The sequence below is a fragment of the Macrobrachium rosenbergii genome, chromosome 25, assembly GCF_040412425.1.
Source record: "Macrobrachium rosenbergii isolate ZJJX-2024 chromosome 25, ASM4041242v1, whole genome shotgun sequence".
NCBI classification, from domain to species: Eukaryota; Metazoa; Arthropoda; class Malacostraca; order Decapoda; family Palaemonidae; genus Macrobrachium; species Macrobrachium rosenbergii.
The window spans coordinates 39,416,492-39,441,709 of NC_089765.1; the positions used below are offsets into that span (position 1 = coordinate 39,416,492).

Consider the following 25,218-nt stretch of genomic DNA (forward strand, 5'->3'; position numbering starts at 1 on the left):
TGGAGTGCAAATAATGAGAGACCACTCAATCCCTTCTATAACAAGCAGTATCTTAAAGAGGCGAACTGGTTAAGTATGTAGCTATCTAACTTTCATCTTAATAATTATGGAGTGCAAATAACGAGAGACCACTCAATCCCTTCGATAACAAACAGTATCTTAAAGAGGCGAACTGGTTAAGTATGTAGCTATCTAACTTTCATCTTAATAATTATGGAGTGCAAATAACGAGCGACCATTCAATTCCTTCGATAACAAGCAGTATCTTTAAGAGGTGAACTGCTTAAGTCTGTAGCTAACTGAAGAGAAAAGAGAAGGAAATACAATCTAAGGACTTCTAACTACTAGCATATGATAACTTGTATCTTAACTGACAGGTCCATTTACCACAATGTTATTTTCACCTCCGAGTGCATATAATGCAATGTTATTTTCACCTCTGGGTGCAAATACCACATTGTTATTTTCACCTCCAGGTGCAAACACCTACTTCGATATTTTTAAGCATTCCCATTGCCCGATGAGCTTTATTAATCTTTCCATATGTTCTGTGCTCAGAGAACCATCCTTATCTTAATGAGTACCAAAATATATAAATTTATCCGCTTGCTTTACAACCATGCCTTCAACTAGACAATCCTGTGCATTTTCAATATTCTTATTCATGATTTCAGTTTTTCCACTATTTGTAACCAAACCAACCTTTCGACCTTCACTCACTAGACAATCCAACATGCTCTACATCTTTCTTATCCCTCATAGATCAAAACTATGTCAACAGCATAATCTAAGTCAAGAGGTTTTCTATTTTCTCCCCAAAGTATACCTGAATCCGTTTCTCTTGTAACATTTCTCATAACGTAATCCATGACCAACACAAACAACAGAGGAGACAGACCGCCACCCTAAATCACACCAGACTAAACTTCAAACAGATCACTCGAACAACCATCAACCATCACTTTACAATATGTGCCCTCATGCATGTTCATAATAAACCTCACAAACTTTTCAGGTATTCCATAATACCTCATGATTTTTCCCATAGTCCTCTCGAAATACTATCAAAGACCTTTTCGAAATCAACAAAACAAAGATTCAGTGGAGTTTGCATTTCATCAGGATGCTACGGTAAATGAATAACTATGAAGATCTGATCACTGAAACCCTGTCCCTTTCTAAAACCGGCCTGTTCATCCCTCAGAATACCATCAACCACTGGCTCCAACCTAGTCAACAATAACAAAGTGATTCCCCTCCAATTACCACAAGTATTCAGATCTCCTTTCTTTGGAACTTTAATGATCACACCATTTTTCCAACCTGCTGGTATTATCCGTCACCCATATCTTATTGAATAATATCTTCAAGACAAATACTAATCTGTCCTACTCCACTTAAAAACATTTCCAGGAATAAACCATCCTCTCCTAGTGCCTCACAATTCTTTAACTGTTTTATTGCCTTACCTACTACTTCTAGCCTGATCTCGCCTTCATCAATATTTAAATTTTCCTGAGCAGGCGATATATCTTCTTCTGTGGGAACTGGTCTATTAAGAACTGTCTCAAAGTGCTCTTTCCATCTATTTCTGATTTCAACATTTGCGGTCAATAAATTACCTTCCATATCCCTGAATGGTATATCCTTATGCTTACCACTCTACAACTCAGCATTCCAATTGCTTTATATGCTACCCTTTGACCCGACCATCATTTTTATTCATTAATTTTTCAGTTTTCACAACCTTTTCATCAACAGTTCTTTTATCTCTTAGTTAGTCTTTCAACTTCTGAATCCGAACTCAAGTACTTAGTTCTTGCTAATTCAAAATCCTCATCATTAACAAAATGCATCTCTTCAATTTTGCCTCACCTCTCTTTCTTATCAGACCCCATGTTTCCTCAGACATCCATATCTTTTTCCTCAAACTGAGTCTCCGTCTGATCGTACAATCAGCAGCCTCATGCAAAGTTTTATTCACATCCCCGACATCTCATCTACACTTCTCCCTCCCTCCCTCTAATTTTTCCAACACCAAAAACCTGTTTCTGCATTTGGGTTCTAAAGTCCTCCTTTTCCTCTCCTTCCCTTCTAAGCATATCAATGCCGTACCTATCAACAATAGATTTTCCCTTCTGACTTTTTAGGTTGGTTAAGTCTTATTTTTGCAATGTGAGTTTATGATCACTACCAATATCTGCTTCCTGATTAACACAAACATCTAGCAAAGAGCTTCTATGACTTTTACTAACAGCAATATGATCAATTTGATTTTTATATTTTCCACATGGTGACATCCATGTCGTCATGTGTATATTGTGATGTTGAAAAAGTGTGCCCCCTATGACTAAGTCATTTGCTAGACAGAAACTCCGAAACCTTAATCCATTTTCACTCATCCTACCACCAACACCCAAGTTATGTATACAAGCCTCAAATGTCTCATTCAAGCAGCCCATTATTGCACTGAAGTCTCCAATACAAATCAAAACATGTCTAGCAACTCTTTCTATTCCTTCCTGCAGCTTTCCATAAAATGCATTTTTCCTTTCATCAGGCGATTCATTAGTGGGTGCCAAACACACACACAGACTGATGTTACCATGATTTCACTTGAACCGTGCATACAACAATCGCTCGTCCATAAGAACCCATTCACATAGAGCCTTCTCTGCCTTGCATCCCAACAGCAATCCTACTCCCTGATAATGCATTTCATCCCGTCAGCCAGACGTCAACAAACATAAATTTTTCTCCAAATCCAACTTATCGATTCCAGTTAATCTTGTCTCTGTTACAGCACAAATGTCTAATTCATAACTTTGAAAAATTGCCACTACCTCTTCAATTTTGCTATCTTGATTTAGTATACTCACATTCCAATTGCCAGTTTTGCCCATACTTTTAGCATGAATAAAGGAATTAGGAGACCATGAGATTCTTAGCACCACCTGCCCATTTAAGGGCTGACGGGACTGGAGCCATTCCTCTTCTGTCACCAGTGTTGCAGTCGCAGTAGGCAGTTAACTTGCCTGCATGCCCACACCTAAAAGGTTCAGCTGTGCTAAGACGAATCACATGCCGGCGTGCTTCCCAGCCATTTTACTCTCAAGGACTTTATCTGCCTGAGAAGCAAACACCCCCTGCTCCCAGGGGCATTGATCTATGTAGGTAGATGGCAATCACTCAATCACTAGCTATATACAATGTATAAAGCCACACTCACCATACAAATTAATAAATAGATAAAAATGTATTAAAATTCAAGGAGCATAGTAATAGGGTAGTAAAGCACTGCATCTCCTCTTGAACTTCTGAAGTTCCAATTGCACGACATCCTCTGGGAAGATGTTCCACAGTCCAACGGTGTGAGGAATAAAGGGCCTCTGGAACTGAGAAGTTCGACAGCGAGGCACATTTACTGCGCATTGGTGCTGCTGTTCAGTGAAGCTGGTTGCTCTCGGCAGATAAAGGGATCAGGGATCAACTGTGAATGTGAAAGATCTCTGTTGAAATACAACTTATGAAAAAGCGACAAGTCATAACCGCTACTATCAGGAAACAGAAACCTACCACCATGAACCACTTCATCTAAAAGGAAGCACAAACAACCTAAAACAGGTTGCACCGATTTTATCACTGTTATAAATATATGAGGCTTTACAGACAACACCCAACTTTCGTGCGGCATTTGCCGAAACTTTCACTAGATGTTTCTCAAAAGTTAGATGTGAGTCAAAAGTTGCACCTAGAATAGTTAAAGCTTCAGAATCATTCAGCCAAGTTCCCTCCACATGAAGAGGAGAATGGGGTGGGAAATATGTACAAAATCTGCTAATCAATAGTGTTTTCGTTTTACTGGTGTTCAGCCTCATACCCAATACACCATTCACTGATCTGGTCCATGTCCCGATTGAGGATGAGGGCAGCTTCATTTCTTATAACTGGAGACTTTACTACAACCACAAGTGCTGCATCATTTTACAAAATCTGGCAGTGAATCAGTATCCATTTCTACTTTGAGCTACCAAAATGATCAACACACAACTGCCTATGTGGTGGGGCAGAGAGAGTGGGGAGGTGGAGATGGCATAGGGACGTTGAGAAGCATTCTCCAAGGCCAACCAGGAAACGACACCAGAGAACATAGCACTGGGAGCTCCCTGTTTGTCCTGTGGCTAACAGATCAATCATTAGTGATTCTGTGCGCTCAAACAGCCACCACCCCATGAAGACATAAGGATTACTAGTAGCTGAGCTGGGCTGGCAAAACATTCCTTAATAATGCAATGTATCCAGCTAATGGCCTAATTGTATGAAGACCCATCTACTAATGCACTTCGCCAACTGACGGGTGAAGGGAAATCATCTTTACTCCCTGCTTGTTAATGGAAGCCATGAAGACATAAGGATTACTAATAGTTGAGCTTGGCTAGCATTGCCTGCCTTTCAAAAATATGATGTACAGAGGAGGAAAGTACTCTGCCCACATCCAAGATAAACATTCCACTCAGGTGTGTGCCCCAAATCCCCCTCTGATGTGACAGCGAGCAGGTGCATTTTTGGGGGTGGAGAGTTCAAGGAAATTCCCATAAGGAGGTTCCTGTCATCCAGCAACCAAACAAGATCCTCTCTGATCTCCCAGCTTACAGAGCAAGCTGGAAGGGAAGACTGCTAGGAGCTGGTCAGGGCTGCTTCAGTTGTCACTGAAGTGAGAGCAGAGGGAGTCACCTATGTGGGACAAGCCTCATCAAATATAAGATGGTTGCCACAACGGAGCTGGTTGACAGGAAAGACCACCTAGATGCTTTGCCCACTGCTGGCAATCAGACCCAACTTCTCCCAGTTTATTATGATCCCCAGATCTATACAAAATACAAGTAGGCAATTTCTGTTCTGAAGTGCATCTCTCAGGATGCCACAACTAACCACTGACGTATACCATGCTGAAAGTGAAGGTGGAAACTCTCGCAAATTCTCATGGGGATAGTTCTCAAACCTAAAGCATAAAAGCTTTGAACTGGTAGACAATCCAACTGCTAATAAAGTAATGGTTATTCTTGGATCCTACACCAATTGCTCTGGTGCACACTCACAAGACCCTGGCACACCGCCAGTACAGCCAGCACTGGTCAATGCACCTTAAGCCATGGAAGACACATACCTGGAAAATAGTCACAAACAATGGTCAGCTCACACTAGTAAGGGGTATGGGTTTACAAGTACCTGTGCTGTCATGCAAACTTAACACCGAGAATAGTGGCAATCCACAGGCAGGACTTTGAACACACCAAATGAAATGGTAGCACTAGCTAAATCGGATGTGTTTCAGGCTAATCAACAGAAAGCATTTTGGGACAGAGAACTGAGCATACTTCATAGAACCTGTGCCAGCCTTACAATGTCTGGGTAAACAGTGTTACTGAACACTGTTGCCTCTAAGAGCCTGGGAAAGCTGCTCATTCAAAGTCCTAATGGACTAACTCTCATAACTGAAAGAATAAGAGGAGTACTTGACAAAGATGAAGGGGAGGAGTAAAGAAAATGCCTGCTATGTATTTCCATCAGGAAAACTGGTCTAAGATAGGTTTGTTGCCACTATTATCAAAGGGGCTGCCAAGGAATCTCCCATAAAAGTAAGTGGCTTGATTGCTGAATAGCAGGGAACCCTCTAATCTTCAGACCTAAGCTGTGTACCTGATCCACAGCACAACAAAAAACCAAGCTGAGACCACAGCAATCTGAATAACTGCCTCACCTCCTGAATGAACCCTTACGAAAGCTTCACTGATGATAAAGTTCAACAAAGGTTCAGTGGTATACTGTACTTCAAGATTATATGGCTAACAAGGAGCCAAACAATCTTTGTCCCAACTCTGCTGAATGTGAAAATACCTCCAGGTTTAAACTGATTCCTTAAGCATGTCTGATTCTCTCCCACAAAAAATACCTCCAGGTTTAAACTGATTCCTTAAGCATGAGTCTGATTCTCTCCCACAAGAAAAACTGACATGTCAACTACCATGGTGAGCTCCCTCTGACTGTGGACACAAAAAACTGAACCTAACAGTGCCAATCACTGAAAAAAAAGATCTGAAGCAAGTAGTCATAACTGCTCATAATCAAGGTCAACCTACCGTAGACTTTCACACTAACACTTTCACGTTAACTCATTACCTTTGAAATATTCTGTAGACTGGTGTACAATCAGCCAAAACCAAACTCAGCACCCCAAACATATTTAGGTGCAAAGTGCATCAAACTGGAACATCTCTCATGGGTACCATACAACAAAGAATCACCCTGTTTGTATACATATGGTTCAGCACCATACACACACAGAAAGATAGGTTACCAACAATTTAAAGCTGGAAGCTTTATGAGAAGTATACACTAATTATACTGTGTGACTGCAGCAAATATTCAGTATCACTGCCACAGGTCAAATCAGCAGAGAAATGGATAACCCCTTTGATGGATCGGAGTTCCAACCTGATCATCCATCCTCTGAAGCTTCCTACATATGGTTAAAACTGAACTAGTAGAAGCAACAGGAGAGTGGGTATAGCACTAATGTGAGAAAGCAACTTGAATACTTACAACACAGATCCTCCCAGCACCTGTAAGCACCATAAGAGGCGGCTTGTCGCAAGCAAATTCAGTTTATATGCACACCATTTGGGGACTGTAAACACCAAAAAATAGGGTAGCACTGAATAAATTACACATGCCTCCAGAACCAAAAGGCGAGGAGCCACTACACTCACCACACATTGAGAGAGCACACTGATGGTTCCTCTTGTTAGGGAAGACACAGAAAGGCTCTGAATATTCAAAAAACAGTACAGGGACCAGCTGATACTGGACAGCACAGGTCACCAGGAGAGTAGGTTATCCCACACACACACACACACACTGCATGTATAAGCACACACCAAGCGAGGAGTAAAGCTAGCTCTACCATGTATGGTTAACAAACCAAACCAGTCACACATCAGGTGACTGGATTGAGCCTTCCTACTGTCTGAGAAGACTACTGGAATGCTCAGGGTGCTTGTGCATTATACAGTGTCAGACCACAGACTGGGTGAGTAGGTTATCGTTCATACATAGGTGCAGGGCAATATCAGCTCTACGACAAGTACTTCTGGCAAACCAAAGATGAAGAGCATTACTCATATCTGAGAAGTGTGGATTGACTGGCTGAAGTAACAGCAGATGGTAGTAATCAACGTACTAACAGTAGGTGTACAGATCCCCCAACTTCTGCACATACCATTCTCAGGCTGAGAGGGAAGTATACATGGAGGAGTAGGGAGGTGTCTGGTGCAAGGGGGAAATGGTAAGCTAACTCCTCTTGTCTACCTCCTCTACTGAAACTCTGCAAGACCACAGCCAATCTACCCCTACAACTGAGTGGTAAACACTCAGGATCCAACTAAACAGTGTGTTTGAAGATTCACTACACCTACAATCCCCTTCACACTACTGTTAATGACACTATTTTCCATGTTAATAAAACATGCGATACAAAACATAAGCACCAACTTAGCAGTTAGTAGAAGCGTAGCAAAGCTCACTTCACAGCTGCTGAAGAAGAAGCAGTTGGTGATGGCAGGTGAATGATGAGTATTTCCCCACTCATTCTCCTTAATGACCAGTTAACTACAGTATCTTGTTACCAAGTTTCAATAACTAATTCTAGCTCAAGCTGATGAATATTCCTACATGAATATTCCTACATGGCTTTAACACACAATATTGGTATTCCATGTTGAGGTCATATCACTTCCACAGAGCAATCTTTCAGTAGGAATCAGGGCCTTAGTGGCATTCATGATCTCATGTCCTGCCTCTACCTCAGCAAAGGAAGAAACTATATCATCCATTTTATCTACGTAAAATATCCTCATTTCTAAGCACAGATATCTGGGATATTTGCTATTATGCCTTATAGTAATGGAAGTTCCTCAATGGGCGAGTGGGTTCCTTTCTCAGCTAGCACTCTGCTGGCCATGGGTTCGAATCTCCAACCGGCCAACGAAGAATGAGAGGAATTTATTTCTGGTGATAGAAATTCATTTTTCGCTTTAATGTGGTTCGGATTCCACAATAAGCTGTAGGTCCCATAGCCCAAGTAGCTACTTAGGTAGGAAGACTCACTCACCAGAAAATCCATAGGGGTATCTGAGCCTGAATGGGTGCTGGACCAGGACATACAGTATTATGAATATTGGGCTAACAACTGGTCACGATTTGGGCTTAGCAATTTTAATATATCCATGGGTTGTATTCCCACTTGCTTGTCATGCAGTGAAAACACTGCTTCCCATTACTATAAAAAAGTTAAGTATATCTTAGTTTAACCAGACCACTGAGCTGATTAACATCGGGCCAGCCCTTTGTTGACCGAGTCGGTTGAGCTTCAGAATATCACTCGATGGGCCGGAGTTCAATTCCCGCGGCCGGCTGATGAAGAGTTAGAGGAATTTATTTCTGGTGATAGAAATTCATTTCTCGCTATAATGTGGTTCGGATTCCACAATAAGCTGTAGGTCCCATTGCTAAGTAACCAATTGGTTCTTAGCCACGTAAAATAAATCTAATCCTTCAGGCCAGCCCTAGGAGAAAGAAAAATTAAGTATACCTTAGTGTTACCAGGCCACTGAGCTGATTAACAGCTCTCCTAGGGCTGGCCCGAAGGATTAGACTTATTTTACGTGGCTAAGAACCAATTGGTTACTTAGCAACGGGACCTACAGCTTGTTGTGGAATCCGAACCACATTATAGCGAGAAATGAATTTCTATCACCAGAAATAAATTCCTCTAACTCTTCATCAGCCAGCCGCGGGAATTGAACTCCGGCCCATCGAGTGACAGTCTGAAGCTCAACCGACTCGGTCAACAAAGGGCTGGCCCGATGTTAATCAGCTCAGTGGTCTGGTTAAACTAAGATATACTTAACTTTTTTATAGTAATGGGAAGCAGTGTTTTCACTGCATGACAAGCAAGTGGGAATACAACCCATGGATATATTAAAATTGCTAAGCCCAAATCGTGACCAGTTGTTAGCCCCAATATCCATAATACTGTAGGTCCGGGTCCAGCACCCATTCAGGCTCAGATACCCCTATGGATTTTGTGGTGAGTGAGTCTTCCTACCTAAGTAGCTACTTGGGCTAACACGAGTCATAAAGTAACAGGTTTTTGTGTTGACAAATATTTTTTTTAATAAATAAATAAATTATTGTGTATTCCTTTAAGTAATACTACAAACTGACCCTCCTGAGCCCATCCTACCTGAAGCTTTAACAAACTAAGTAATCTTCACCACCGAGGGTGCTCATGGACACAAATTAATGCTTAAAACAGATGGACAGGGAGAGACTTATTCAGGGGCATGCCTGAAGAAGACAACTACTGTAGATAACACTAACAAAGTAATGGGTTTACATATGAAAAATCAATTTTACTTAGACTACCTATGTCAAAAGATGTTTGGGTGTGGATTTTATGTTTGTTTTGGTGTGAGTAGAGTTTTTCCAATACTTGTATTAATTTATAACTCATGTGAGGTTCAAGAGAAATGTCAAAAGAGAGACTGATTCTTTATTATTCTCGACAGGTGTCTATAAAGCAAAAAGCAGACGGAAAGGTAGCGGGCGACCCAAGGCCTCCCGCTGCATCCATACAGAATTTGGGTTTTCTGACAAGCTTAAAAATATGTACAATATTCGTTACAGGGCATATAAAAGGTAGATATACATATCACATCTGAAGGGAGAAACACAAGAAAGGAGAGGCAATTTGACGCCCTTACAAATACTTCCCCCCCCCACGACAATAATTAGAGGAGGAATTACTGGATGAAATAACATTAATCACAGAAGCGCTGGGGCAGTCGGAGTGGGCCCCTGCTTCTGGAGAACTGTGAGCGCGGGGTGGAGCTGACACCTGGGGTTGGCTGAATGAGTTTCCTGGGCCGTCCCAGGTCCCACCTTGGTGGGGAAGCGGGTGCGTCTGCAGGCAGGTATTGAGGGGGGACTCTGGGGTACCTACCTTCTTCGCATACTTCGCTGTCCAACAGGAATGCGGGTTTCTGCCTGTCGATGGTGATCCAGTCCTCCCGCCCGTGGATGTTGAGGAGGAATGCTTTGTTGGCTCGCTTGAAGACTCGGTGGGGCCCCCTGTAGGGCCTGGTTAAAGGTGGCCAGCGGGTGTCCACCCTGACAAAGACGTAGGCGCAGGAGTGTTAGGCGGGTGGGCTGTAGGTGATGGTTCTGTCGATGAAGGTCTTGTGGTAGGGCGCGAACTTCTGTGCGAGTTCCCTCAACCTCGGGAGGGGGGTGTCGGCGCCATCGGCGGGAAGAATTCTACGGAGACGGCCAATGTTTTCCCGTAGACTTTCTCAGCAGGGGAGGCGTCACCATTTGCTTTCGGTGTGGTGCAGAGACCCAGCAGGACCCAGGGCAGCTGTTTCTTCCACCTCTCATCGGTGCAGCGTGCCATGAGAGCTGCTTTAAGAGAGTGGTGCGCCCTCTTGACCATGCCGTTCGCTGTGGGGTTGTATGCAGTTGTGCTGTGTAGAGTTGTACCCGTCAGGCATGCCAAGGATACCCACAGCTCTGACAGGAAGGCAGGACCCCTGTCCCTAGTGATGCTGTCTGGCACTCCGAAGCAGCTGATCCAACTGGAGAGAAGGGCCTCTGCGCATGATGTTGTTGATGCTTCATCCATAGGGGTTGCTTCGGGCCAGTGAGTGGAGTGGTCTATGATCATCAGGAGGTATCTGGCTCCCCCAACTGTGGAAGGAGCCCGACGACGTCGATGTGGATGTGGCTGAACCGTCGACAAGGCTGGGAAAAATCGCCGATCCTGGACTCTGTGTGCTGGGATGTTTTGCTCGTCTGGCACAGGATGCAGCTCCTTGCCCACCAGCGGACGTCCTTGTTGATGCCATGCCAGACGAACTTGTCAGTCATGAGGCACGCCTTTGTGCGGCCCTATGGGTGGGAGAGACTGTGGACTATGTCGAACACGCACCAGGGGGCATGGGCAGTCTGTGCTGGTGTCAAAGAGGAGAGTTGTGTCTGAGTTTGCTAAGGGCATGTCTTTCCATTTGAGAGCCGTCACTGCCGTCCTGTAGTCTGCCACCTCTGGGTCTGTTGCTTGTTCTCTCGTGAGGTCTTCATAGTCGATGCCGAGGTGAGGGGAATTGATTTCTACTCTTGACAGAGCGTCGGCCACTGGGTTTTTCTTGCCAGGAACGTAGTTGATGGTGCAACCGAATTCGGAGATGAAGGTCAGGTGCCGCTGTTGCCTTGCAGACCACGCATCCCCCTGCTTTACAAATGCGTGAACCAAGGGTTTGTGATCTGTTAGGACTGTGAATTCGGTTCCCTCCAGCAGGTACTTGAAGTGCCTCACAGCCTGGTAGATAGCCAGCAGCTCTCTGTTGAAGGCACTGTAGCGGGTCTCAGCTGGCAAAAACTTGTGGCTGAAGAAGACCAAGGGCTGGGGGTGTGCCGTTCACCAGCTGTTTGAGTACGGCACCGCAGGCAATGTTGCTGGCGTCCATTGTCAACCTGAGGGCAGCAGCAGGGTTGTAGTGAGTTAAGGTGGTGGCACTGGAGAGGGCCCTTTTCATTTGAATGAATGCCTGCTGCTGTGGAGCTTCCCATGTTAGTGTTTTTGGTTTCCCCTTCAGAATTGACGTCAAGGGGTACATGATGCGGGCGATATCTGGGATGAAGCGCAGGTAGTAGTTTATCATCCTGAGAAACTCCTGAAGGGCCTTGATGGTTTGTGGTTCCGGGAAATTTTCTATAGCTTTTACTTTAGAGGCCGTGGGGCGCACTCCTGCTGGGGAAATCTCGTGGCCAAGGAAGTCTACTTTTTCTTTCACGAAAATGCACTTGTCGAACCTGACAACTAATTAGCTGTCCTGCAGGCGTTTCATGACAGTGTGGACGTGGCGAAGGTGTTCCTCTGGGGACCTGGAGAAGATAAGAATGTCGTCAATGTAGCAGATGCAGAAAGGCAGATCTCCCAAGATGGTGTCCATCAGGTGCTGGAATGTGGCGCCTGCATTCCTGAAACCGAAAGTGGAATAGGAAAATGTGTAGCTCCCAAAAGACGTGATGATGGCAGTTTTTAGGACGTCGTTGGGATGTACAGGGACTTGGAAGTATGACTTCAATAGGTCCATCTTGGAGAAGATTTTGGCTCCGTGGAGGGCGTCCGTTGGGTCCTGCATGTTAGGGAGGGGGTAGTGGTCTGGTGTTGTTACTAAATTCAGGCGCCAATAGTCCCTGCAGGGCCTCCATGAACCATCGGATTTCTTTACTATGTGGAGGGGAGATGCCCACGGGCTTGATGCCTTTTTACAGACGTCCATACGTTCCATCTCTGCGAAGGCCCGTTTGGCATCTCGTAACTTCTGGGGGGACAGTCGTCGGAACTTGGCATGGGTTGGTGGGCCCATCATGGTGATGTGGTGGAAGATGCCGTGCTTTGCTGTAGCCCCAGGTAACTGACGCAGCTCTGGTTTGAATACATCTGGGAACTCCCGTAGGAGGGACATGTAGCTGTTGGGGGCTGTGGAGTAGATGATGGGCATTCCAGGTCCAGTGGAGAGCTGACAGGGGTGGCATGTTCTTGTGTCAAGGAGGCACTGTCTGGCGGCGTAGACTAGAAGTCCATGGTGCCCTAGGAAGTCCACGCCCAGTAGGGGGAACTTAGCATCCGCTATGACGAAAGGCCAGTGGTATCTGTGCCCCAGGATTAAGATAGCCCAGGTCGTCGTGCCATAAGTGCGGATGGGAGTTCCGTTTGCTGCTATGAGGGCAGGTATTGAGTCAGGTATTTTTTCTAAATCTTCCCTGGATGACGGGAAGACTGACTGCATTGCCCCCGTATCTACAACAAGGCGCCATTTGGAAATTTCGTCCATGTGAAAAAACCTGCTGGGTGGGGGGAGTTGGAATTCGCAGCCACAGCTGTTACTTGTGGCCACCTTTGTCATTTTTTGTGAAAGAACAGTGAGGCCTGCAGGTTGTGGTGTTGGTCCCGAACTTTCTATGGCAGAAGCACCACGCCAGGTTTGACCATGTCCTGTGCTCTCTGAGTGGCGTTCTCTTCTTATAAACGGCACTGATGTCTCCGTCGGAGTCACCGTCTTCCTCCAACAGGTTGCAGGCTCCTAGGGTGGTGGTGTGTGTTGAGGCCTTGGTGGCCTTGTATAGTTACTGGGCATCGTCGACTAAGGCATCCATGTCTAGGTTCTCTGCATCCCTTATCTGGTGCCAAACTTCCTGCGGAAGGCGCCGAAGGATAATTGCTTTTGTTAGGTCTATCGTCCTTTTCCTTCCATTTTCGTCGTGGCCTGGGAGTGTTATCAACCCCCGCAGTTGGTCCCAGGCTTCCCTGGGTGATGCATCTCTGAGGGGCTGGGATAACAAGTCGAATGTAAGCTGCGCTCTCTCGGACGTGGGCATGGAGTAAGAATTCAGCAGTTTGTTTTTTAAGTCCGTGTATGTGTATGTGACTTTGTCTGGTTGCAAGTCCAGCCAGGGGAGATTCTGTTGAATACTTCTTCTGGGAGCGCCGTCATGACTATGTCTGGTTGGGTAGCATCATCTGAGGTGTGCACTATGCGAAAGTGCGTGTCTGCGCGCTGGAACCATGATGCCGTGTTTTTCCGTGAGAACGGGGGAAATTTGACTGTATCTGGCTTTGTTGGCGAGATAGGCGTACAGACGATGCTCATGAGTTTGCACTGAAGTTCCGTTTCCGACATCTTTACTTCTCACACACTAAAACGTGGGAAAATGCGTCGTATTGAGTCTGTTAATGGTGCTGATTTTTTCGAGTGGTGAAACAAAGTGCCAAAACGTGCCCTTTTGGGTATGCCGTATTTAGTCCATTAATGGCACGGTTTCCACCAGGGAGGGTGCTATCAGAGGCCTAAACTTTATGCTGCAGTTAGTCCGCTAAAGGCTCTCTGATGGTAGAGTGTGGCTGTCGTTAGTCCGTTAATGGCTGGGCCAAAACCACGCTACCTGTCCCTGACCCAGGGTCACCAGTGTGAAGGTTCAAGAGAAATGTCAAAAGAGAGACTGATTCTTTATTATTCTCGACAGGTGTCTATAAAGCAAAAAGCAGATGGAAAGGTAGCGGGCGACCCGAGGCTCCCCGCTGCATCCATACAGAATCTGTTTTCTGACAAGCATAAAAATACGTACAATATTTGTTACAGGGCATATAAAAGGTAGATATACATATCAGTGGAGAGGCCATACAATGATGCATAAGATGAGGTACATAAAGAGTCTGAAATAATGATAGGTAATATACATGAGGTGATTAATGTACATATGAAGGGAGAAACATAAGAAAGGAGAGGCGATTTGACGCCCTTACACTCAAAACTGATGTTATTACAAAAACAGACAATTCTAAAAGCTAAAAATCTGGTTGATACGAAAACTACCACCATGTAATTCTTACACAGTACTTGGAGCAAATTCAAACACCTATACAGCATAAACAATGTGCATGTTCATGTATATTTTATTCTAAATAAAATTGTTTGATGTGTGAAAAATGCATAACAAAAAACAAAAGCCATCAAGTTTTAAGGGAAAGTCCCTCTACAATGAATTAAAATGTCCTTACAAGACTTACCGTGTAAGTTTTTTTCTTAGTTTTTTTTTAGTTTTTTCAACAATTATATTACTCTGACATCTTAACAATTGAAAAATGATTATAATACCCATCGTACAGAGGCTAACGGTTATATCAAGACACAGTACAATATATATCTATTCTTCTGCCTTACCTTCAATGTCCACAGAAATCATCTTGTTCAATTTCAAAAGCAATTCTCAGCACCTACCTTAGTCACTCCCTACCTGAAAAAAAAAATATTTTGATTATGAAATGACTTTTCTTAATATAGTAAAAGGTGCTGCACACAATGTGCTCAATGAATGCAATTCCTTCACTAAACAAATTTGCATATGTTACATATACAGTACAGACATACCTCAGTTGTGGGAAGCCGCGCTTACGGGCAGTTTTGTTAAAGGACGTTTGTCCGAGGAAAAATCTATTTCATTACCAGACTTATGCTTAGTTTAAGGATAGACATGTGAGTAATTCCCAGTTGTAACAAAGGGAGGAGTTAAGCCCATGCATGGGTCTCACTCTGTACACATCTCTGCTAAACTTGGGTGTGTCTGTATGTGTTTTTCTTATTTGAATGCTACATACAGTACTGCATTTTGTATGTGAGTCATTAGGGATCCTGGGGAGACTAGAGATGACAGCAAGACAGGGAGAGAAAATGCATAGAATCAAAAGGAAATGACAGAAAAACATGATCATGCAAAGTTTCCTTAAAAAATATCACCCTGACAAAGCTATCTCTCACTTTAATGAAATTTTAAAATGCCGGCAAAAACAAACATCATTGGACATGTTTCTAGTGAGTAAAAACACAGTGAGTCCTATGAAAAAAGCAGTAAAAAGAGACAGAAAAAAACAGAACAGCTGTCTGCTGCTTTTATGGAAAGGGACTCCCCTTCTAAACAATAGCATCTCTCCTTTCTCACTATCTTCCACACAGCCCATCAGCTCTCCCAATTACAGGTAAAGTGAGAACAAGTTTGCATTCATTTATTTATGTTTTTCATATATTTCTGCGTGCTAAGCTTGTTAAATTCAAGTTAAAATGCTTTTATTTGTTGTATCTTATGGGCAAATTCCACTCAATTAAAGGACAGCCCTCTGGAATGGATTAAGTCTATTAACCAAGGTATGACTGTATATAAATGTCAGCTATAAATATCTAAAAAAAAAAATACAAAAGAAACACTTTGGATTCACTAAAACCCCCAAAACTTGCTAAATGTGCACATTCTCATACACTTACATACTGTAAACATATTGTACATATTGTGTACAGAGACTCACAATTGATGAAGACCTAGACTGACGGACAAAACTTGGAAATATGCTGGCAGATGTAAAGTCTACAACACTTGAATAAAAAATATCACTTGGGCAATGCTATTAAAATAATACTAGGATTAGCCTAGCTGTCTTTTGTTTAAAACCTGAGTGACCCAAATTTGAAAATGAGAGGAATTCTCATCTGACCAATTATTTCTCATCCTTTCTCATCACAAGTCAAAAATACTTTAACTCTGAAATCTGACCAACTATGTCTTATCCTTTCTCATCACAATTCAAAAATATTTTAAAATCTGAAATCCTAGTCCTTTTCTAGCCTCTTGATACCCAATCTCCCCACATATTCCTCATTTGAAATAAATTCTTTTCTCAGTGTTCTTCCCCACATATTCCTCATTTGAAATAAATTCTTTTCTCAGTGTTCTGGCCGTGAATCTTTTCATTCTATGGTCATGCCTTTTCAAAATCTAAATTGTCCTTGTCCATGTCTGTGCTTCTCCTGCGGAGAGTAAGTAGTGTAAGCCTTATGTACCCTGGATCCTTTGCCTCAGGATGGAGGTCATTACCTTGCTCATTCAACTTAATATCAAAAGGCCTGGATTATGCCTCTCTTAAAACACCAAATGAAGGGTTACTGAAAGCAGATTAAATTCTACACGACTACTGCAAATCCAACTCCTCCCTTAGAAAAGCAAGTTCATCAGTACCTACATAAATGCTTACCACAGGTGGTTCTAAATGCACAGCACCATACTTTAAGGCCCATATTTTGTACAACTAAGTTTTTTGTTAGTACTCTAGTTTTACAGGCAGAATACTGTGTATCTTGCAGAAGACTGTATATTTGAGAGCCATGCTCGACCTGAGACCTACTCCTAAATTAGGACCAAAGAAAATTTTTAAAATACCTCAACCAGTATTTTAAAATTTCCTAACCTTTCATTTTAGGCCATCAATTTGATAAAGGCAATGTGAGTTTTCTTTAGATTATAATGTCATGCCCAAAGATTTCACTTCCTTTTCACATATATTAAAACGGAACCCTGCCAGGTTAAGGCAGGGTGCCCTAGAACAAGTTAGGTCAGAATGCATTCCAGCTGAAATTTGTCTTTCATGTGCTTTTAAGCATGCTGCAATCTAGGTATTATTTTATTCTAAACCATTATTGCATCTTAAACTTGTGTTTTAAGGTGTGCTTTGAACGTTTCTGACATTTGTTTCTTTAGTAAGTGAGTAATTCAGAGAGAGTTGACTCCACCCTTACATCCCACAACTCAGGTAACCACAGCACGAAAGCAGGGTTTTTGGGTGGGAAAAGCACTAAACGAATGAAATAAAAAGGGATTAATCCAATTTAGGTTAGGAGTGGTTGGTCCGCTCATTTTATAATGAAACGAACGTCAGAAACGTTCAAAATTCACATTAAAACATAGGAAAATTATATTAAGTCCAAAATACGATAATAGTTTAAAATAAAATATTTACCTTAACCTTTTGGAAATAATCTGAGTGATTCTCCTGCCCTTATACCAAATAATTGTTTGTGTGATTGTATTCAACGAGAAAATTTTCCATTAACATACCTACTACCTAACCTAAACTATGGTGCCTCTATGCATCTGGCCTGGAGTAAGGCGGCACTGAATTCCAAAAAGCTTTCCGAGAAATCATACTATTACTGCATAAAAGGATACATTCTATGTAACTCTGCCTAACACCTAACAGGGTGTTAGAAGATATTTATGTATTACAATACACATACAGACTGCTTTAACTGTCGAGCTGGTTTGTCTTAGTATTCTCCTGTTTATTCTATTTCAACAGTTTTTCACTCTACCTCGAGCTTTTTGTGGAAACAATTTGTTAAAATACCAATGCATTCACATCTGGACCAATTAGGCCTATACTCTCAATCCTAAGCCTTGAAGGAAGGTAATAGTCGTTGATTATGTTAGCTTATCACAAAATATACTTACCATGGGGCGTTGCGAAAACTGTTCCTCCTCTTGTTAAACTAAATAGTCTAAGGCATGGCCACGTAACTAGGATAAAGACAAACACGGGGAGGGGTAGGCGTAGCCTATGCTGGTTTCATGTCTAACCATAAAAACACTAAAATAATTATCCAAGTTAGGCTTAACTCTTGGAAAAATAAATCTATAAATATTCCATATAGGCCTATATTAAGTATCTTTTCCGTGATGGGTTACGCTGTTAATCGATAAGCCCTAAGTAAAATAAAGTGGTAATTTTCTTCAAACGTGGCACATCTAAGAGCAAAACTTTTCTGTTATTAGCCTTGCCGTCACACTTTCAAGGTTCTGGATTACAAATTTTTAAAAAGTTTTCACTTGTATCACAAAACAAAACCAATGGCAGGAATTTGAGAATTTAAGTCATCGGTAAGTCACTTGGGTCACGGACCATGGATTCAACGAGAAGCAACCGTCCATCATGTCTATGGACGGACGTAATGCGGATAAGGATGCATACAAAATTGTTTACTTACTGGTTTAACGATTATGTTTTGTTATTTCCTGTCCCACTCCGTCAGTGAGGACGCTCTCAAGGATACGCCTCAATGAGCAATTCATGTTACTTTATTCCGAAAGCTTCAATAATCTTCTTTTCGCTGGTGTAGTATTCACTAACTATGAAATCTTTTAATTATTATCTTACTGAAATAATCTCGAGGCAGATTTTTAAAAGGCCTTGTACCTCTGAAGCTGAGGCTCAAAACATTGCCCCAATTTCATTTCATTTCAAACGTTCCATTTCATCCAGTCAATACTCATAACATCACATTTTCATTTGCAATTACTTAGAATCAATATCCATGGCCGTTTCTGTCTCTATCTCAATTTCCTCTTCTATTTTTTTACGTTACCTCTCACTTACCGCATGATTCATGTCTGACTTACAGTAAGAAATCTCAAGCTATTTATGCATTTTTAACCGTAAAGCTACAAACCCTCGTTTCATTGTTCTCTCTAGCTGTTTCTCTTTATCTCTGTCTTATCATGATTCTCATGAATAAAATCTCCCACAGCTGGATTATATATCAAGATGTAATAACTAAAATTCTCAGTAGTTGGTTTATTGTAAAAATCTTGCTCTCTTGTTCCCGACACTGCAATCGGGTTGCTTTTGAGATCTCCCTTTGACGATTTATTCCATCGTAACTAGCCATAATTATAGGGGAAAGCTTCTACACATTTTTGTAGTTAGGTTTTCGACATTATCGACGCTATCAACCTCACGAGCAACATCATCTCTCTCCCTCTCAGTTTCAAGATTCATAACTATCTCCTCTAAAAAAAACTAGACTATCAAAAACCTTAATTCTTCCCAAAGTCCCATCTAGTTTTATTAGTTTTCTATAAAGAAAGCTATTGTGCTGGCTTTGTCTGTCGGTCCGCACTTTTTCCTGTTCTCCTTCAGATCTTAAAAATTACTGAGGCTAGAAGGATGAAAATTGCTATGTTGATCATCCACCCTCCAATCATCAAATATACCAAATTGCAGCCCTCTAGCCGGAGTACTTTTTATTTCATCTAAGGTTAAAGTTAGCCATAATGGTGCATCTGGCAACGATATAGGACAGGCCACTATCGGGCAGTGGTTAAAGTTCCACGAGCCGCGGCTCATACAGAATAATACTGAGACCACCGAAAGACAGATCTATTTTCGGTGGCCTAAATTATATGCTGTAGCAGCTGTACAGAAAACTCGATTGGGCTGAAGGAACTTCGGCGCGTTTTTTACTTGTTTCTTACTGTAATTTCTTTTACATTCCCCCTCGACATCTGCAGACACAATAATCATAAGATTCTTTCTAGCAATCTCCTTCCTCTTCTTGACCGCATCAGCACGAAGAATTTCATGCGTCAGTATTGAATACCTTTCCTATTTTACCAATGATTTATTTCGTCTTTCACTTCATCCACTTTTACAGAAATGTGATCAACTATTTGTCTCAGTGTTCGCCACAATTTTGCCCAACTCTTTTACAATATCTCAGCACTTTCTAATCACCAGCAAACGCATCGCAGATCCATTTTATTTATCGTACTTTTTCATTTTACATGCCATCAACATAGGTACATTTCTTGTATGCCCATGTACTAAAAAAAGTGTAGGCCTACATCCTACCTTCCAGGTCCCATCCCGCCCACGAGACAAGAACAATTGTTGCTGGTTGCAACTTATGATAATACTAGCTGACCAACCTGGCACTGCCTGGGAAAACTCTGAATGACAACCGATAAATCTCTCTCTTTCCATCCTTCTCCTCCCTAACACCCCCTCTACTCTCTCTCTCTCTCTCTCACTCTCTAACAACCCCTCTACTCTCTCTCTCACTCTCTCTCTTTCCTGTTAAGATACTTGCCTCAGCTACATTGCCCGGCATTTTTTACATTTTATATTTCACTCCTTCTCACACCCCATTCCTATCAGGACTGAACTTGGAATTAAAGGGCATTGGGAGTGTTACTTTTCATCTCAGCAACCTTGAAAACTATGGATTAGACACTAATATCTGTCATTTCTGTCATTTTATTTTTCACTCCTTCTCACCCCTCCCAACCCTTCTTATCGGGGCTGAACTTGGACTTAAAGGGCATCGGGAGTGTCACCATTCATCTCGGCGACTTCGAGAACTATGGATTAGACACTAATATCTGCCGTTTTCAGTTATTTTTACGTCACTCCCTTCAGTGCCAGTGATGTCTCACCCCCACAGAATTCTTTTCCAGATATTAAGTCATATATACCGAAATGAGGTATGATAAACTCGGGCAGAACCAGCCCCCGTTTCAGGGAGGCCCTTCCCACCCCCACCCCCTTTGGTGCTTGTGAAGTCTTTCCCGACCCCAGTATTCTTTTCCAGGTAGTAGTCCTGTGTATACCAAGTTTTGTTGAAATTGCTCAGTGCGTTTCAGAGTTACGCTGGAACATACATACATACATACAGACACACACATACATACATACATTTTTTATATATAGATGAAGCTAGCCTTAACCGCCAAGGAGTCGCCGCATAGTTTTCAGTCTAAATTAAGCAATTGGTGCGGGTGCACAGAGCAGTCCGATTGCCACCGCTACTCACCTGATCCTTATAAAATCTTTAGTCTATGCTCTTTTCAGTGTATTACGTTTATTCATATTAAATCATACTCTGAACACACACCGATAAGACTTAAAATGGCCTCAAGACTGTGTCAAGCCAGCACACGTGTTGCTGAAATATAATATCGAAGGATAGCCATTTAAATACTTCGCACATCAAGCAAACAGTGGGACAGTTTCTCTTAACAGTGATCACTCTTCAGCTAAATGAGAACTTTCTCTATGGCTGCAGTCTATTCTTATGTGCACACTTGAGTTGTCGATGTATTTCGAGGACAACTAAACTAACGAAAGCTAACGGAATGCACGTTTGTCGACAGCGTGCTTGCTCGTTGACGTATTTGCTTTATCCCTGGTTCACTCCGAACGGTCACTAAATGGGTGTTTTTAGTGTCTTCTTAAGCATAAAAGTGCTTTCACTTACCGTCTTGTAGTAATTCATCGAACAATTTTGAGCAGATTTTTAGAAAGCTCTCAAGCTCATCTGCAAGTTCTTCGGCACTATGGTTCAATGTTATTAATGTTCTAGGCTGCAAGTCTTTTAAAATTTCCCTATATTATTTCGATTTTCCTTATCTAACCGCTTAAAGTGTTAAGACATCTTGGATATAATTCTTGCCTTGATGGGTAGCCATTGTAATACCACTAGTACCAGTCTTTTTTTATATGGCGGTAGACCTTTAATCAATCTTGCAGATCTGTTCCTATAATAATATTTAAAATTCTTTCGGTTGGCAATCAGCTTTTTCACAGTAAACAGAATTACAATAATCTAACCCACCAATGACATAAACATGAATGAGCATTTTAAGAGTATATGCTAGTCCAAGTATTCTTTATAATTGCAATTTTTCATTTTTTAAGTGATATCCCGCCACTTTCATTGCTTTACGGATTTGATCACTCAAAGTGTTAGTGTCAAACATCACTCTTAAAAAATTTTTTTTTTTTTATGAATTTGCCACTTTAATCACACTACATGGGGAGCTGAGGATCTAAACGTCCCTCAACCACATAAGATCACAATTATTTTCTTACATACGGACACTCAGTGCCAACAGTTTCATTTCCATCCATTTCTTTAAATAGCCCATTTCTCTTCTGCATTCCTGCATTGTTTAATGTCAGATAAAATTGTATATAGTTGGCTAATAGTTAAAATCTATTCCATGTTTCTTAAATAGGCGTGAAAGCTCAGTTTCGTAAATATAAAACAGGACAGGACCCAGCACACTTCCTTGTGGAAGTTCTCTATTCAGCGGCTCGAGTCTCAAAAGAAATTAAATAAATAAACCTATTAGTGCACAACATGTTCTATTTTCAAGGCAGTTGTTCAGAAACGTCTCATTTTCAATGCTTAAAGCTAAACCTTCCATGAATAATAAAACTCATAAAAAAATTCCCTTCCTAATAATATCCACCAAAGGCACTGGATCCTTAATTAGATATGTTAACTTCCCCTCAACACCACAGATTTAATCTTGTCAACATCGACCTGACGAAACATAACAAATTATTCACTCGAACCTCAGGAAAGAACGAAATCTTATTATTGCTCCCTGTAAATGCTTTCATAACGCCCATAAATTTCACACTACACATCAACAACTATTTACTACTTCACTTGAAGCCAAACTGAATGTAAGATAGGAATTCGCGAAGTTTTCCACATAACTGATAGAGAAAGTTGCACCAGCACTTAAAACAGCCTATAATACAATAAAAAAATATCATTACAAGAATGAGGGTCTACACTACCCTATTATATTTTCAACCAAAGATAATTTTAAGACTATAGCCGTACTGCTTATTAACAAACCTCTGCGGGGAAAGAAATAATACATAAATACTCTTTAAAAACAAAAGTAGAAAAACTACTCCAAATTATGTGTAAACATGGAAAATATCTAACGACAGCGAGGATAATACTACAGTATATGCAAACTGGAGGCTATGAAGAAAAAAACATGGCAAATGAATGATGATCATACTGAGAGGTCTGTGTCCTCCCAAGGGGAAACCCATATAATCATAAAAAAAAAAAAAACAGTGAGATGAAGCCAACCTCTACTTTATGCTTCACAGGGCTTAACCATACGACGTACTACAGCTGCTTAATTATGCTATTCGCTTCTGCAATTAAGCATTCTGTTTAGACACGTATCCTGTCTTTATGGCAAACTATACACTAAATACTCTTCAGGAAATAATTTCTTGACTTTTTAATTGCTTACTAAATGCTTACCTCAAATTTCATTGGTTTTCATAAAACCAGTGAACAATCACTGCTCATTCTTTCATTTTGTGAAACTGTATTTTCCTTCTCAATAAAAATAATGGTATTAAAGTCATCAGCACAAGAACCAGAAAAATGGCAGTCTCAATTGAGGCCATTTCCACAAAGAGTTTAAATAAACGGCAACCATTTTTGTGGGGTCATTTTACTGTATATTTTTGCTTTTAATTTTGTCCTCACAATTTCTAATTTATTTTGCCTACAATTATCCTTAGACTCTTTCACTCTTTTACTTCTATTTCTCCAGTCTCTCAATCTTCTGAGATGTACGTCTACGGCTTTCTGTGTAGTTAAGACATACCCTTCTTTCTTCATGTATCTTAGGGTTAGGCTAGAAAAGGCATCAGCATGTCCGCTTTACGAAATAAATTTCTTGATCCATCGAACTTTTTGCCCTAAGATACGACACTTTCTTTCTCATCAGATCTCTTGTGGTCCTCCGGTAGGATATATCATTAGGGAGTACTTCGGTTCTAAAGTTAAGTATACCTTAGTTTTACCAGACCACTGAGCTGATTAACAGCTCTCCTAGGGCTGGCCCGAAGGATTAGACTTATTATTTTACTTGGCTAAGAACCAATTGGTTACTTAGCAACGGGACCTACAGCTTATTGTGGAATCCGAACCACATTATAGCGAGAAATGAATTTCTATCACCAGAAATAAATTCCTCTAACTCTTCATCAGCCGGCCGGGGAATTGAACTCTGGCCCATCGAGTGACAGTCCGCAGCTCTACCGACTCATCCAACGAAGAGCTAAACCGAGAAATATAATTTTTGAGGAAATCTTCACACGCGCCATCCCTCGAAAACTGGGGATCCTCACTTGTCACATAAAACAGTCCATTTAACAAAGTTCCTTGAGCCTACTTATGAAAATCTAAATCATGTGAAAAATACTTATATATCAGTTACTTATTGTGTACTTATTGCTTAACATAGAATCTATTAGTCACTTTTACTAGATAAGTATGTAATTATAATACCACAATGCCCTCTTAACTTCTCGAATTCTTCAAACTTTTTGGATACGCTTGTCCACCACAAAGCCTTAGTTTCATATGTAAGGATATGAAGTAATTCTGATGTCCGTAGCAGGATTCCAACCCGCATCCACAATATCAGGACGAAGTCACGTTGCCGACCTGACCTCGAGAGGGATGCGGGTTCGAACCCTGCCATGGACATTAGAATTACTCCATATTCTTGCATATTTATTCAAGGCTTTGTGATGACAAGAGTATCCAAAAAAGTGTGAAGAACTCGAGGAGTTAAGAGGGCATTGTGGTTATTACAATTACATACGCTTACACCCTCAAAACTTCATTCTACACACGGAGCGTGGAGAGAGAATTCTTGGCCAAATATTGTATTACACAGGAACCGTGTAACTTGAGAAAAAATTACACTATACAGGAAGCGTCTAACTCTTAGAAAAAATCAACTGAAAACCGACAAATGGTAAATCCTTTGGAGTAAATTTATACACGAAGATCTTGTTCATGCGGAAAAAGACGTTACACGTCAACCAACAGTTTTAGTGGAATTTACCTTCGGTGGAATTTGCTCTTACGTGAAATAATATTGAACACCAGGAAAAAAACCTAAACTCCAGGAGCCAAAATTTTTTTTTCGCTTATTAATTATTTATGACTCCTCTTCTTCATATTTTCTTCTTTTCTGGCCTCTTTTTTGGTTTCTGTTCTGGAAGCTTTCTTAGCAACTTATAATCAAAGCCTTCCGCCTTTTTCCCGCAGTCAGTCACTCCAAAAGGTGATCAGCCTCAGGCTTCAAGTATAGCGGTCTAGC

General features: G+C 41.5%; 1 protein-coding gene across 2 annotated transcripts in view; it reads right to left on the bottom strand.

Moving 5' to 3' along the window:
• The window catches only part of LOC136852586 (uncharacterized), a 138,029-nt gene extending 119,588 nt beyond the window's left edge, over positions 1-18,441 (bottom strand). The window contains exons 1-2 of one of the 2 annotated variants that reach the window (XM_067127429.1): positions 17,956-18,441; positions 14,901-14,916 (exon numbers count right to left, since the gene is read on the bottom strand). Coding sequence is in view for 1 of the 2 variants with exons in the window: in XM_067127428.1 (XP_066983529.1) it covers positions 17,956-17,958 (3 nt within the window). In the remaining variant the exon portion in view is untranslated. The remainder of the gene's footprint in view (positions 1-14,900; positions 14,917-17,955) is intronic. The other variant, XM_067127428.1, reaches the window with a different exon arrangement.
• Positions 18,442-25,218: the final 6,777 nt, after the last annotated feature.